The 13,747-nt window shown below is 40.0% G+C and overlaps 1 protein-coding gene across 5 annotated transcripts; it reads right to left on the bottom strand.

Moving 5' to 3' along the window:
• Positions 1-1,159: 1,159 nt before the first annotated feature.
• Positions 1,160-13,064, bottom strand: LOC139145311 (alpha-N-acetylneuraminide alpha-2,8-sialyltransferase-like). 5 transcript variants are annotated; one of them, XM_070716396.1, is made up of 8 exons: positions 12,322-13,037; positions 9,581-9,769; positions 5,885-6,130; positions 5,360-5,501; positions 4,742-4,854; positions 3,929-4,015; positions 3,184-3,407; positions 1,166-2,425 (listed from the first exon to the last, which is right to left on the bottom strand). In XM_070716396.1, exons 1-8 carry the CDS (start codon positions 12,375-12,377, stop codon positions 2,193-2,195), a joined length of 1,290 nt encoding a protein of 429 aa, XP_070572497.1. In that variant the 5' UTR covers positions 12,378-13,037; the 3' UTR covers positions 1,166-2,192. The 5 variants fall into 5 exon arrangements, with proteins under 5 accessions (XP_070572499.1, XP_070572497.1, XP_070572501.1 ...); XM_070716400.1 differs by having other exon boundaries at positions 1,169-2,425; positions 12,914-13,047; XM_070716397.1 differs by lacking the exon at positions 12,322-13,037 and adding an exon at positions 11,325-11,789 and having other exon boundaries at positions 1,169-2,425.
• Positions 13,065-13,747: the final 683 nt, after the last annotated feature.

The raw sequence follows: 13,747 nt of genomic DNA, 5'->3' as shown, positions 1-13,747 counted from the left end.
TGTGGATGGGTAGCATGTCATTATGGTATGGTTAAATGTTCAAATGGTTGTTGAACACAAGTCATTAAAATAAACATTTCTATGATAATAAAAGGATGAATTCACAACAGTTCAGTTTTGTCCTAGATCCTGTGCACTTATAGTGATATCTGTCGAGAACATTTCTCCATGACCCAGCCTCTCCTTCCACCTCTGGTAACGACTGTAGAAAACTACTGTGTGACATCATCATCACCACTGTCGATCCTCATCTTTACTGTCACTGGTGCCATTGAGTACATGAACAACGATATCATTCTCATCGTCACTATCTTCTCTTTCATAATAAGTATTGCTAGTAGTAGCAGCTACTTGTAGTTTTTTGCCTTGCTTCATCTAGTTGATATTTATTTGTTCTGTTAAAGTATTTATTTTCTTTTTGTTTAATATGTATCAGAGTGAAATATACATTATCAATTAATCATTATGTCATTGAGGACAGAGTAAGACGAAGAAAAAACATTTTGAGCACCCCTTTATTAGCTTTCAATTTTTGAATGACCCCCAGGTCGTAAATACTGACGGTTCCCTTACTTGCTGCCAAAGGCCATCGCGTTCACAGCATTCGACAGCCTACCATACATTGCCAAACTATGTTGCTTCGATTTCGCAGTCATCTTGCCGCTAAAGCAACAATCAGCTGAAATTTATTACTTCAAGTTACTCAATTTTGATAGCTATTTGCCTACAGAAGTGAGCCAAGTGTATATAGTGTCGTCTTGATTTTACATCGGTACCCGGAGTTCTGAGTAACCAACTGCAGGGTGCGCATCGGTGCACTGCCGACTGCAGTTTGAATAATCCGTATATAACGCACACTGTACCAGAATAGAATGTCAGCCTCCTCTGCCAAAGTTCTGTATCCTCTGAAATACAGTAGCAGTACGTATTTGAACAGAGAAGAACAAAATAAAACCATTCGCAGGTCATTCAGCCGGCGACCATGGGCGATTTTGATTACCCAGGCATGGCAGTGTGGCGTGGCATGGCAAGGCCCCAGGAATGTTGCAGGCTCGATGATGTCATCAGTATCGGCGTTCTAGGTCACGTGCACAGCCTACAAGTTGTCAACAAACCCGCACGGCAATCCACTCGATCGGGCAATATTTAGCGTTTGTATGTCACTACAGGAGCACAAATTTGCCTTATTTCTTCACTGAACAACATTTCACGATGGATGTAAGAGAATAACATGTAATTTCGAACATAAAAAAAGGTTAAAAGTTACAAATACTGGGGCTTTAACTTTTCAACGTCTGAAAATATGTCCCTGAGATACACTCTCCCTTAGTCCTGAAGGACTCTTTCATGCAACAACCAACGTTACCATGACCATTTCTATGGCACATGGTTGGGTGGCAATAATTTACCATGGTAACGCGTATGAATAACGGTAGAAACGCCCTTAAACGGTAAGAGTATGACCTTATTAGTTCATGACTGCCACGTTTATGATCAATTATTACGATTGTCGTAATTTTGAGCCGTGGACATAGCGTCGTTCACAAGAATGTGCCTTGTTGAAAGAGCATAGCTACGGTTCCGCAGGTCATGGTTTCATGAAATACACGTAGTTATACAAGGGCCGAGTGTAACAGTGACGTATACTTTAACATGTGACTCGGCGTTGACCGAGTTGCATTTCAAACTAAGCTTTGACCCCGCGGATTTGCAGCCAGTCTCTCGACGTTAACACTCATCATGTGCAGTGAAATCTCCACATAATTGTGACCATTCCTTCTTTGTCAAGCGATAACGCAATATTGGTCCATGACTTTAATATCCCTTGAATACCAGTAATTTATTTCTCACTTTCCGAGAATTGATATTCTGTGATATCTAAACTGTTCTCAATGGAGCTGTTTCCTTAAATGGGTAAATTTAAGACAGCTGCGTTTATCTCCAATAAACTGAAGTCAGTTCAACACAACATCCAGGGTCACGTAAAAGACGCTAATAAGCTCAGACTTCATATTACTTCTGAGATCTTATTTTTTGCAATCTGAGCACCTCTTCTTTTCTTCCTATAATGAGACAAACCTCCGCCCTATAATGGGGCAAGCCACGGTGAGAGGAGGAATATATTTTCTGGTTACGTGGTCATGTTGATACCAGTGACACTCTGTCTTCTCTCTGCCAGCCAACCAATCAAATCAAAGATTGACATCATCTTTGCAAGGATGGACGTGAACCTTGAGCACGCCTTGCTTATGCAACATTGTCAATGCTTTGAATTCGTCCGCAAAATTGTGAGCTTTGCTCACTCGCATGTCGTTGTAGTAATGGTAGCTCCTTTTATGTCCTTTTGGTCCCAAGTCAAACGGCCAGAACCCATACAGGTTTAGTAGATTACAGTTTGACAGCGCCAAGGTAGCAAGATAAAACCCTGCAATGCATGAAAGGAAAACAATGCTTAAATTGTGTAAATAATTTGCGTCGGCAAATAACGACTAAATAAAGCTATCAAATTCAATATTTTAATTAAAATTTGATTCTCCCTGGTCAATAAACTGCAAGATACACGTGTTGTTCCCTCTACTGAAGTTACTGAATTATGAACTCTGGTATCGAGCGATGTAAAAAGAAATAGTTTAATACGGTTAGGCATCCTCTCGGCGGAATACTTTCAAAGGACACCACAACTTACAAAATGTATCTCCGAATCTTGTCAAGCTGTTATTTCTCTCCGGGACCTTTTTACTCTTTCATATTTTACAGTCAGTAACCAAATGTCAAGGAGAGAAGGAATTAAAGTCAGCGAGCCGAGACAATCAAAAATTGCATTTTACCGGTATTTACAGGATAAACGTGGGCTTACATTGTAGGTCTACAGATGTACTGTGTTTAGAAAACCCACTCACCGTCTATAGAAAATATACTCATTAAAGATACGAGCGTCAATCTGTGTGTTAGTGAGAAGGAATTAGGCACGAAAACTTGGAAGCATTCGTATTTTGCAGATTGTTGCTTTTGAGTTGATGAACTGGCGTACTGAATACGATTATCGCAACAAGGCAACAGAAGTATTCGTTAATAGCTGCTATTTTCTTTCAAATTTACTGCCTAGAAAAATGTTCATATTGCAAGGTAAAATTACTATAGATCCTTCTAGCAAAATACTGAACGCTAAAACAGTTGTGATACCTGAGCTAAGACGTTCATTATGATTTTCACTTTTCCAAAACTTCCACACATCACTGAAGGGATGGGGGTGCATGAAGTAGACATGCCCCGTCGCTGCCTTCGCCGCTCGAACACTCGCTGGAAAGAAAAATTTGGTGGAATGGAGCAAAATCGCCAGATCTTTATAGCCTTTGACGTCAGAAAGAAATCTCTGTCGATCCTTAGGAGTCACCAGATTACGATACCTGCAACACAGATTATTGAACAACAATGGTTAGGGGATATTTCTGTTGACAAGACCATATATGGAACTGGAAACAACGACAACGACGACGATGATGATGATGGTGACAACGACATGTGATAGTGATTATAGTGGTAATTAATTATTATTATGATAATTTATTATCATGTAGTGTTCCATATTTACATACTTATTTCTTACCCTTTTACTCACTTAATTCATAACATCAGCAATGTGGATTATGCTTGTATTAGCTGTTGACATGGATGGAGATGCAACTGAAAGTCTGCCATCTTGTCGTAGTGACAAGCTGTACCGTGAATTACACGATTGATTACAAGCAAGAGTAGCGACGATAAATTCGCCTTCAAAACTTGCAGTAAATTTTGAATTTTTTGTCGACCAGTTTCATAGAAACAAATTTGACTCAAAGAATAGCAGAACGGCTTCATTTTTGTACGATGATTTGAAACACAATACGATTACAGTCCTTGAGAAATAATACTAAACTTATACACTCACTTTCCGAACTGGGATTTGTTGAATGTCGAAAAGGTGGTCTTGTTCCCGACGTCTTTTGAAAATGGTCCTAATGTCGGTAAATTTAACCTGAAAATAAAATATAAATTTAGCATAATATTGTTCGCTTATAATATGCAGGGTTATATTTGCATACCACGTCCATTTATTTAAATGCGGCTAGCCATCTCAAATGACGTATCGTAACCAGGAAAACTACTGAGGAGTCTTAGCACAAATATTATTAATTGAATTCACCTACAACTCGTCATTTGAACAGAGGTAACTAAGACAAAACCCTAGGTACTCGCAAAAGTATTTTCGAAACCTTCGGGCGATAGATCAGTTTTGAAGAAAATTACTTGCGAAAAGCGAATGCGACGAATTTTGTCATGAAATACCATTGCCAAACATATTGCGGTTGTCGGGTTTTCAGAAACACGCGGAGAGATATAGAGAAATACATGGAAGACTCAAACCCTCTAACTCCATATTGCGTGTATGTGTGGATATGCGTTCATACATGTATGTGTGTACTAATATACCATGCGACTAAAATTCATGCTATTTGTACATTTGCATATGTTTGCTTATATCCGCAGGGCTGCGACTCAACAGACTGGAAAACTATGCAAATAGGATATACAATTTCAGATGGAATTCGATATATGAAGGGGAGTGCCATTGAAAGGTACACCATTTAAAATATGTATCGTTTCAGTAAGGCATGAAGTGTGAGGAACAGATTCGTACACGCGATTATGTCCCCGCATCTATTATCAAGATGTCGTATTTGCGATTATTACACGTTAATACCTTATGACAGCGTCGGCTGAGTCAATCTGATGTCCACAGCTACTATTCAACAGTATTCCACCGCTGCCAACAACACTACACGTGTTGTAAGTCCGATCTACGAACAGCTGCCTCTGTTGGATGTTTCAAACAACAACCATGAAACAGTTCTTTACACCTTTTTGTTCCTAACTAACTCTACGGGAAAACATTTAGCCGAGTTAAAGTACTTTTGAAGTCAAGAGGATTTTAATGCGAATAGTCTTCATTCTAGTTTGATTTTCCGGATTATCTGGTAATGTGCTGAATAAAGGAAAACAATAATAATAATAATAATAATAATAATAATAATAATAATGTTTAGCAACGTCACTCTAGATGATTGAAATAGTTGAAAAAGACAGCGCAGTTCTACATAGTTGGAGGTCTACGAAAACACAACCATTGACCATAAGGGTCAACTATGATTGACCTTGTAAGATTTGCTGACCGTCCGAGCTGACCAGGCAAACAAAACCGACAAGTGCTAGCGATGTATATCGGCACAGTCCACTAAGTCATAGCAATACGTCATGAATTTGCATTTCTTGCAAGAGATGTTCCATCAAGCTGGTGTAAAATGCAGGTGTATTTTAGTACCTCTGGTAAGAGTTGATGAAGATCGCGTGGTATTTTAAACGGCAGATCTCCTAACGTTCCGTGAATAACCTGTGAGACTTTGACATTTTTCTTCGTGAGTATGAACATGTTTCGCACGTCGACGAATTTCGCCAGTTTCTGTCTACAGGAACGATGGCATGTGATAAGAATGTGATAGGAAATAATGCATGAGTCCAAGAACAGCAAATTAATCATTATAAACCCTTCTCTTCGATAATTTTTGAAACAAAGCCATTTTACTCTGAACAGAAATTTGAGTCTGTGATATTTTTATTTTTTGTTTCCATTTGCCTCTCAGAGTCGATATATACATCTATATTCCCGATGTTCCTGCCTATCAAAGTACACAGCAATTCTACCAAAAGATAGTAACTCATTGACCTTATTTTGAAAATCAGCACATTGGAATTCAGAGAGTTTATTTAAAAGCAGTTTGCATTTGATTCCTAGCAGAGTTTTCGCTGAAAATGTAAACCAACAACTCACACTGGTTGGACAGCTTACCTTACCCTGTCTTTATTTGAATCGTTCTGTCTCCAAGGTGACGAAAGTATTTGTAGTAAGTTTTTCACCAAATGCGTGTCATTACTAGCTGTATTATTGTCCCTCTTTCCTAATGTTGTCTGGTTATTAACCTGGTCGGTGCTGTTGTCTGTGGGCGATCTAGAAAGATTCGGTTCGTCTTGGTTCATAATTATCGGCAGATTTTGAGCTGGACCGAAAGAAGCTGTCATCTTTGCAGTTTGTTTCCTGTTTGTAAAAGAACACTTATGCGCCAATCACATACAATACTCAACTATACAATTCAAGGTGCTCATACAATACTGAACGCTGCGTAGACGACCAGCAGATGTGTCGCATTAGAGCGTTCATACTTTTCTCATTATTGCAACTGCAGAGTCGACGAAAAGCTCGACCCCGGTGACATTGTCGCAGACAAATAACAGACTGAATTTATTTAATAGCTTTTTGACCATGACGGTCGTATCTGCGATCCATTTATTAAACCAAACTGTTCGTTACTTTCTACCAATCATTCGGACTAGAATCTCCCCAAACCTGTTTTTCTTTCAGTTTTCTTACTGAGCTATGGCCAGTAGTTGGTAAAAATGCACGTTTCACATTGTGGAAGCTATCGTGCTATGGGCAATTGTATGCCATTGTACATTATAGAACCCAAACGTGTAGGACAAACGTGCATGACTAAACACTGTAAAAGTCTGCACGTTAGACATTTTAGACACGTTAGGTCCATACACATTAGGTTTGCACGATACACGATAGGTTAGCATGGTTGGCATGGTAGATTTTGACCGATGTTGAAAACCTAAAATGACATACACGTTAGACATTTTAGACACGTTAGGTCCGTACACGTTAGGTTTGCACGATACACGATAGGTTTGCATGATTGGCATGATAGAAATTGGAGTCATGTGGAGAACCTAAAATGACATATACACGTTAGACATTTTAGACACGTTAGGTCCGTACACGTTAGGTTTGCACGATACACGATAGGTTTGCACGATTGGCATGATAGATTTTGACCCATGTTGAGAGCCTAAAATGACATACACGTTAGACATTTTAGACACGTTAGGTCCGTACACGTTAGGTCTGCACGATACAAGATAGGTTTGCACGATTGGCATGATAGAGTTAGACCTTACCGTGTTTGTAGGCCATCACGTGAATCTTGAGACATATCGTATAAGGTGCCGACCTAAGATTTACGGAGCTAACGTGTCTAAAATGTCTAACGTATACTAGTATGTCATTTTAGGTTGTTCACGAGTCAATTAATCTATCATGCCAATCGTGCAAACTTATTGTGTAACGTGCTGACCACGTTAGGTTTGCACGATACACGATAGGTTTGCACGATTGGCATAATAGATTTTGACTCATGTTGAGAGCCTAAAATGACATACACGTTAGACATTTTAGACACGTTAGGTCCGTACACGTTAGGTGTGCACGATACACGATAGGTTTGCACGATTCGCATAATAGATTTTGACTCATGTGGAGAACCGAAAATGATATACACGTTAGACATTTTAGACACTTTAGTTCCGTACACGTTAGGTGTGCACGATACACGATAGGTTTGCACGATTGGCATGGTAGATTTCGACTCATGTTGAGAACCTAAAATGACATACACGTTAGACATTTTAGACACGTTAGGTCCGTACACGTTAGGTGTGCACAATACATGATAGGTTTGCACGATTGGCATGATAGATTTTGACCCATGTTGAAAACCTAAAATGACATACACGTTAGACATTTTAGACACGTTAGGTCCGTACACGTTAGGTGTGCACAATACATGATAGGTTTGCACGGTTTGCATGATAGATTTTGACCCATGTTGAAAACCTAAAATGACATACACGTTAGACATTTTAGACACGTTAGGTCCGTACACGTTAGGTGTGCACAATACATGATAGGTTTGCACGATTGGCATGATAGATTTCGACTCATGTTGAGAACCTAAAATGACATACACGTTAGACATTTTAGACACGTTAGGTCCGTACACGTTAGGTGTGCACAATACATGATAGGTTTGCACGATTCGCATAATAGATTTTGACTCATGTGGAGAACCGAAAATGATATACACGTTACACATTTTAGACACTTTAGTTCCGTACACGTTAGGTGTGCACGATACACGATAGGTTTGCACGATTGGCATGGTAGATTTCGACTCATGTTGAGAGCCTAAAATGACATACACGTTAGACATTTTAGACAGGTTAGGTCCGTACACCTTAGGTGTGCACAATACATGATAGGTTTGCACGATTGGCATGATAGATTTTGACCCATGTTGAAAACCTAAAATGACATACACGTTAGACATATTAGACACGTTAGGTCCGTACACGTTAGGTGTGCACAATACATGATAGGTTTGCACGATTGGCATGGTAGATTTCGACTCATGTTGAGAGCCTAAAATGACATACACGTTAGACATTTTAGACACGTTAGGTCCGTACACGTTAGGTGTGCACGATACACGATAGGTTTGCACGATTCGCATAATAGATTTTGACTCATGTGGAGAACTGAAAATGATATACACGTTAGACATTTTAGACACTTTAGTTCCGTACACGTTAGGTGTGCACGATACACGATAGGTTTGCACGATTGGCATGGTAGATTTCGACTCATGTTGAGAACCTAAAATGACATACACGTTAGACATTTTAGACACGTTAGGTCCGTACACGTTAGGTCGGCACCTTACACGATAGGTTTGCACGATTGGCATGATAGATTTTGACCCAAGTTGAGAACCTAAAATGACATGCACGTAGGCCATCACGTGAATCTTGAGACATATCGTATAAGGTGCCGACCTAAGATTTACGGAGCTAACGTGTCTAAAATGTCTAACGTGTATGTCATTTTAGGTTGTCCACGAGTCAAAATCTATCATGCCAATCGTGCAAACTTATCGTGTAACGTGCTGACAACGTTTTTGCACGATAGGTTTGCACGATTGGCATAATAGATTTTGACTCATGTTGAGAGCCTAAAATGACATACACGTTAGACATTTTAGACACGTTAGGTCCGTACACGTTAGGTTTCCACGATACATCACAGGGGACTCGAACTTGTTGTTTATTTGTGTCTGTTTGTTTGTGTGTATATGTTTGTGTTTGTTTATTTGTTATATTTGTTGTATTTTTAATTAAATAACAGCCAAAAGCTATTTTGTTAATATTTGTCAATAAAGAGCAGTTTATTTATTTGTTTGTTTGTTTATATATTTGTTTGTTTGTTTGTTTGTTTGTTGATACGTATTTTCGATGGTTAGGGTTAGGGTTAGGCTTAAGTAAGGGTTAGGGTTAGGGTTAGGGTTAGGCTTAAGTTAGGGTTAGGGTTAGGGTTAGACTTATTCACTCCCTCTATATATTGATATTTAGGTGAGTATTTAGGTTGCAGTGGCGGGCATATCGACTACCGGATCAATAGATCGATCCGAAAATCGATCTACTTAGCAGACTACCCAGCTAAGGAGCGCCTGTGACTTCGATGTAAAACCCTATATCACGACAGATAGATCGAAATTGCTTCATTAACAAGATAAATATTTCACAATTATAACATTACTACAATCTACCTAATATACTTTAGAGTGATGGTAAACAACATCTATGAACTTACCGTGGTGCTAGTTTAATTCTATGAGTTAGCCCGGGGTACTTGACGCTGACCACGTTCGATGAAAACATAATGTAAGCATAACCACACAGAAGAAGCAACAGACAAACCGATACCACGGTTTTCCTTCTCCCGCCAACCACACGCAAACATACCACCATAATCCTCTCTCCTCTTCTATTCTGTTTGATCCTTTTGAAAAATGACCAAGTCAACAATTAGAAGTGCTAACCATAGACTCTCGAGAGTCTATGGCTAAACGTATTGTTGCGTTGCAATTATTTCATCGGTGGCCCCGAGCCTCCGAGTCGTCAGTTCATTTGACAGTGTCAATGTAACACACTGCAGCTGGCGATTTTCATACCTTTAATATCATTGGTTTCCTGTGTACAGTCCTCTTACTAGCATGTTCCATGATGCATTTCGTGCCAGGGAGAGTAACTCATCATGCATTATCGCACTGTAGTTGATGTTACCCTGGACGATACATTGTTCGCTGATTGTGCCAACGAACCAAACTGTTTGTGGCATTACATGAAATGTATTACTGGATAATGTGATATAATATGTACGCAAGGAAACATCATGTTTTGTTACAGGTGTGTATGGAAGTTCTAAACGACCGCAGCGGTGCATTGTGGGATAGCCTTAAAATGTCTACTACCTAAAGTTAATATTAACTTTGTGAACACTTGGACTCCAATTTCACTGCATGTTTAAAATGATATATTCAAGCACAGAGTAACATGGACAGAGTGGCAACGGCTATTGTTTAAGGCGTGAAGCGGTTGCGTAAGCAATCCATGTTTGCCTCGCCTCACGAAGCTCTTGGCTCTCTTTTCCGAAGAGTGCCGACCATGCACCCTTCGGTAATTTTCGGATTTTCACCAATTGTTAAGCGAAAGTATGTTTCGACAAAGTTTGTGTTGTTGTTGTCGTGTGGTGCTGATCGGAATTGATGTGCTGGCGAAAACGGGAGTGTTTTGAGCTTCAGGAAAGTGGGTTTTACCGTTTTAAAAATTCCTCTCATATTTTTATGAATATACCTATAGGCCTAATGAGTGTGTTTGAACCAAATTTGAAAGTCTTTTATCGATACTGTCTGGTTTTACTCAATGGTTTACGGTCAGTCATACCGTCTTTTACACGTGCGTCAAGAAAGGACATGTTTATGAAACTGCTGGCGTGTTATGTTTTGATTGGCGTGAAGCAGTGTTTCTGGCCTGAGCGCTCACAAAGTAACTATGGTTGCTACGCGACTGGCAGTACGATGCCATCTCGTCGTATGTTTCGCATAATCTCGTGTAATTATCAACCACAACAATGCCTCCAAAAAGTTTAACACCTTTGAAGCTCATTTTAATATGAAAAGCCAATAGTGTACCGAGACGACCATGGAACAAAAGGCATGCAAGCGTTGCCACTCTGTTTATGTTACTCTGTGATTCAAGCAGACAATTTCACTGAGTGACACCGAGACATATGAATGGCGTTTACATATTCAAATTGTTTTCGAGTGATATACAAACACATTTCAGGTTATAATGGCGAACGTTGCCGCCTTCAATGAAACCTAGTAGGGACTTTCAAGGTTACGCTGACGACACACTCATTGTACCACGCCAAACTCAAGAACAAATACAAATTTGATAGTTTCCGTGACAATAAGGAACACTTTCTGACGTTATTTCGCAATATAAGATTTAGAAATTTGGATGGATTGACATTCAACCGCGTGATCACCTACTCACTATTTAACGTTCCTGTGAAAGACTGGGTCGGCCATTGCTTTAGGCTGGGTGGCTACGATTGAGATGTAGATCTATTGTGTGTCGAACATATCCACACTTCTATGGCGTGACCTTAGATCCCAGTCAACCACTTTCTTTCATGAAGACTAGCAATCTGGATCGTAGCCCTGCGTACAGGTCTGTGTGTTGCCGGCGTTATACGGCCTCCACCACAGCCCTGCAACAGTCGATGGAGATAACTGGGGTCTCTGCGGTCCGTTCAACGAAAAAACGGTCTTTTTGGCCGAAATTCTGCTCTATCGGGGCAAAATCTCTTCCCTGCCTACCTTTACCCCCTAAACGACCCCAGAAAAGATGCGATTAACTTCTCCTAACGTCCAAAACCGCTCGTTTTCTGAAACATAACGTACTCGACAAGTTGTTTACCCGGAGATCGCCATTTTGAATCTCGCTGTACAGAGACCCCAGTAATCTCCATAGACCGTTGCAGGACTGTGGTGGAGGCCGTACATAACGCCGGGAACACACAGACCTGTACGCAGGGCTACCTGGATCGAAGCGGCATTGCTATGCATGGACACCGGTTCACACCAACATATAAGATATTTGAAGATTTGTTTGACTGTTGTCTGGCATTACGAAAACAACCCTTATACTTTAATAGCTTGTGTTACAGTCTGAGTTCTCTTCTATCTTAAATGCCATTCTGTTTATCCATAATTATGTGTAAAGGTCTATGAACAGGTTGGGAATTATGGGCAACTTGTCCGAGACACAGTTTAATGCGAAAACAAGTTAAATAATTGTTCTAATGTACACGGTGTTGGTCGGTCATTGAGTGGAACCTTGATCATAAACACTTCATTACCATACAGGGACAAATGATGGGATGATCGAGCTTTGCGTCATTAACATGTATGATTGGACTCAAATCTTTTATAATTCATTAAGATATATTGTATAATTGAAACCAAGTCATACAGGTATACTTACAACCCCATGCTTCGACATAACGACACTGACAGACGACACGACAGACGAAAGACCATCCTAGCCTTGACTCAATACTAAGACACACAAGGAGATGGAGAAATCACGGGCGGCGTCTGTAAGCTTGTATTCTCCGAAATGAATAATATGTTATCCCAACGAACTCTGAATGTATCGTGTAGTCAATACTTTGAAGATTCCGAGTGCCTCTGTGCAAGCCAAACGGTTAGTTCCGAAGCCGAAAGAAAAACTGGTGCTTCCGTGAACTTTCAACCGAATTTAACACTGGCCAAGGGCAAGGCATGGTGTGCGATCGCTGTAGTGCTAGATTCCACACTTTTGTTCTATTGGCCAAAATATAGCATGCACATGTAATAGAACCGCATATAGTTACTGTACACAATAATCATTGTCAAATATCTGACTAATTGTCTCCATACTTCACTAGAAACGCCTGCGGTTATCAAACGATATGGATTGTTTCATCTATCAAAAACCACTTGTAGGAACTTTCTACCATCTATTTCTCCTAAACACCCGGTGGTCCATGGCAAACTCGGGGTTCCAAAGTTGCTATGTATTCTTTCACGCTCACCTGTACGGTTGTTGTATGCACTACAGTCTGCACACTGTCCAATTTGTTGACCTCAGTTGACCTTAGCCTACTGACATTCCATTATAAGATGTGCGGTGCAGGTCAAACATATCTACTTCCTGCTCCCTTTGTTCTTTTTTTTCACAAGAGAACACGCGTAAAATTGGGCATTATCGGACATCAGAATTACCGATTACTTCCCGAGTCACCCTTAATAATCAAATGGTTTATCCCACCAATCCTATCATTTCTATCCAAAGGACAACACACTGTCAACAAAGTCGGTCATTTCCTAGAGTTTTTCAATGACAAAAATCCCCATAGTCAAATCAATAGGCGACCTAAGTAGTCGCTGATGTACAGATAAAATTTCCTCGGTCCCACCGTTTGATCGGCAAGTGTTTGCAGTGAACTCGTGAAGTAGTACCACAGGGCGTGAAATTATGAATGGGATCAATAAATGTCTTGTATTATACAAGCCTTACCTGTGTCTAGTGTGTGCCTATTACTTTACGTTAGCTATCTCTGTATAGGATTTCAAAGAAAACAGTCTATATCTGTTAATTGCCCTCCCTAATCCCCTTCACCGTCTACTATCTTATGAGCTGCTAACGAGATATTTGGTCAGGGCGATAAACCCCCGTGTCAGAGATCGGCAGAACAAATTAATGAATGGAATTAAAGCCCCCACTCAATTATCAGATTTATCTAATGTAAATATTATTTACTTGATAAAATATTCAATGGAAAACAAAAGAATGACAAACTGTTAATGGGCTGTTGACACATTTGCTAATGCGAGAACCTGGGATTGAGAAGGGCGCCTTAAGGAGG

Source organism: Ptychodera flava, chromosome 12 (genome assembly GCF_041260155.1).
Source record: "Ptychodera flava strain L36383 chromosome 12, AS_Pfla_20210202, whole genome shotgun sequence".
NCBI lineage: Eukaryota > Metazoa > Hemichordata > Enteropneusta > Ptychoderidae > Ptychodera > Ptychodera flava.
The sequence above is the reverse complement of the archived record's forward strand: the minus strand, read 5'-3'. Positions and strand labels throughout refer to the sequence as shown.

Coding starts and splice junctions, on each gene's coding strand:
- LOC139145311 (XM_070716396.1), bottom strand. CDS start 12,377: ATGGTCTTTCGTCTGTCGTGTCGTCTGTCAGTGTCGTTATGTCGAAGC. Junction 6,131..9,580: donor AGAATTAAACTAGCACCACG/GTAAGTTCATAG, acceptor TTTTACAAACAG/GAAACAAACTGCAAAGATGA. Junction 4,855..5,359: donor TTCATCAACTCTTACCAGAG/GTACTAAAATAC, acceptor AACATCCAACAG/AGGCAGCTGTTCGTAGATCG.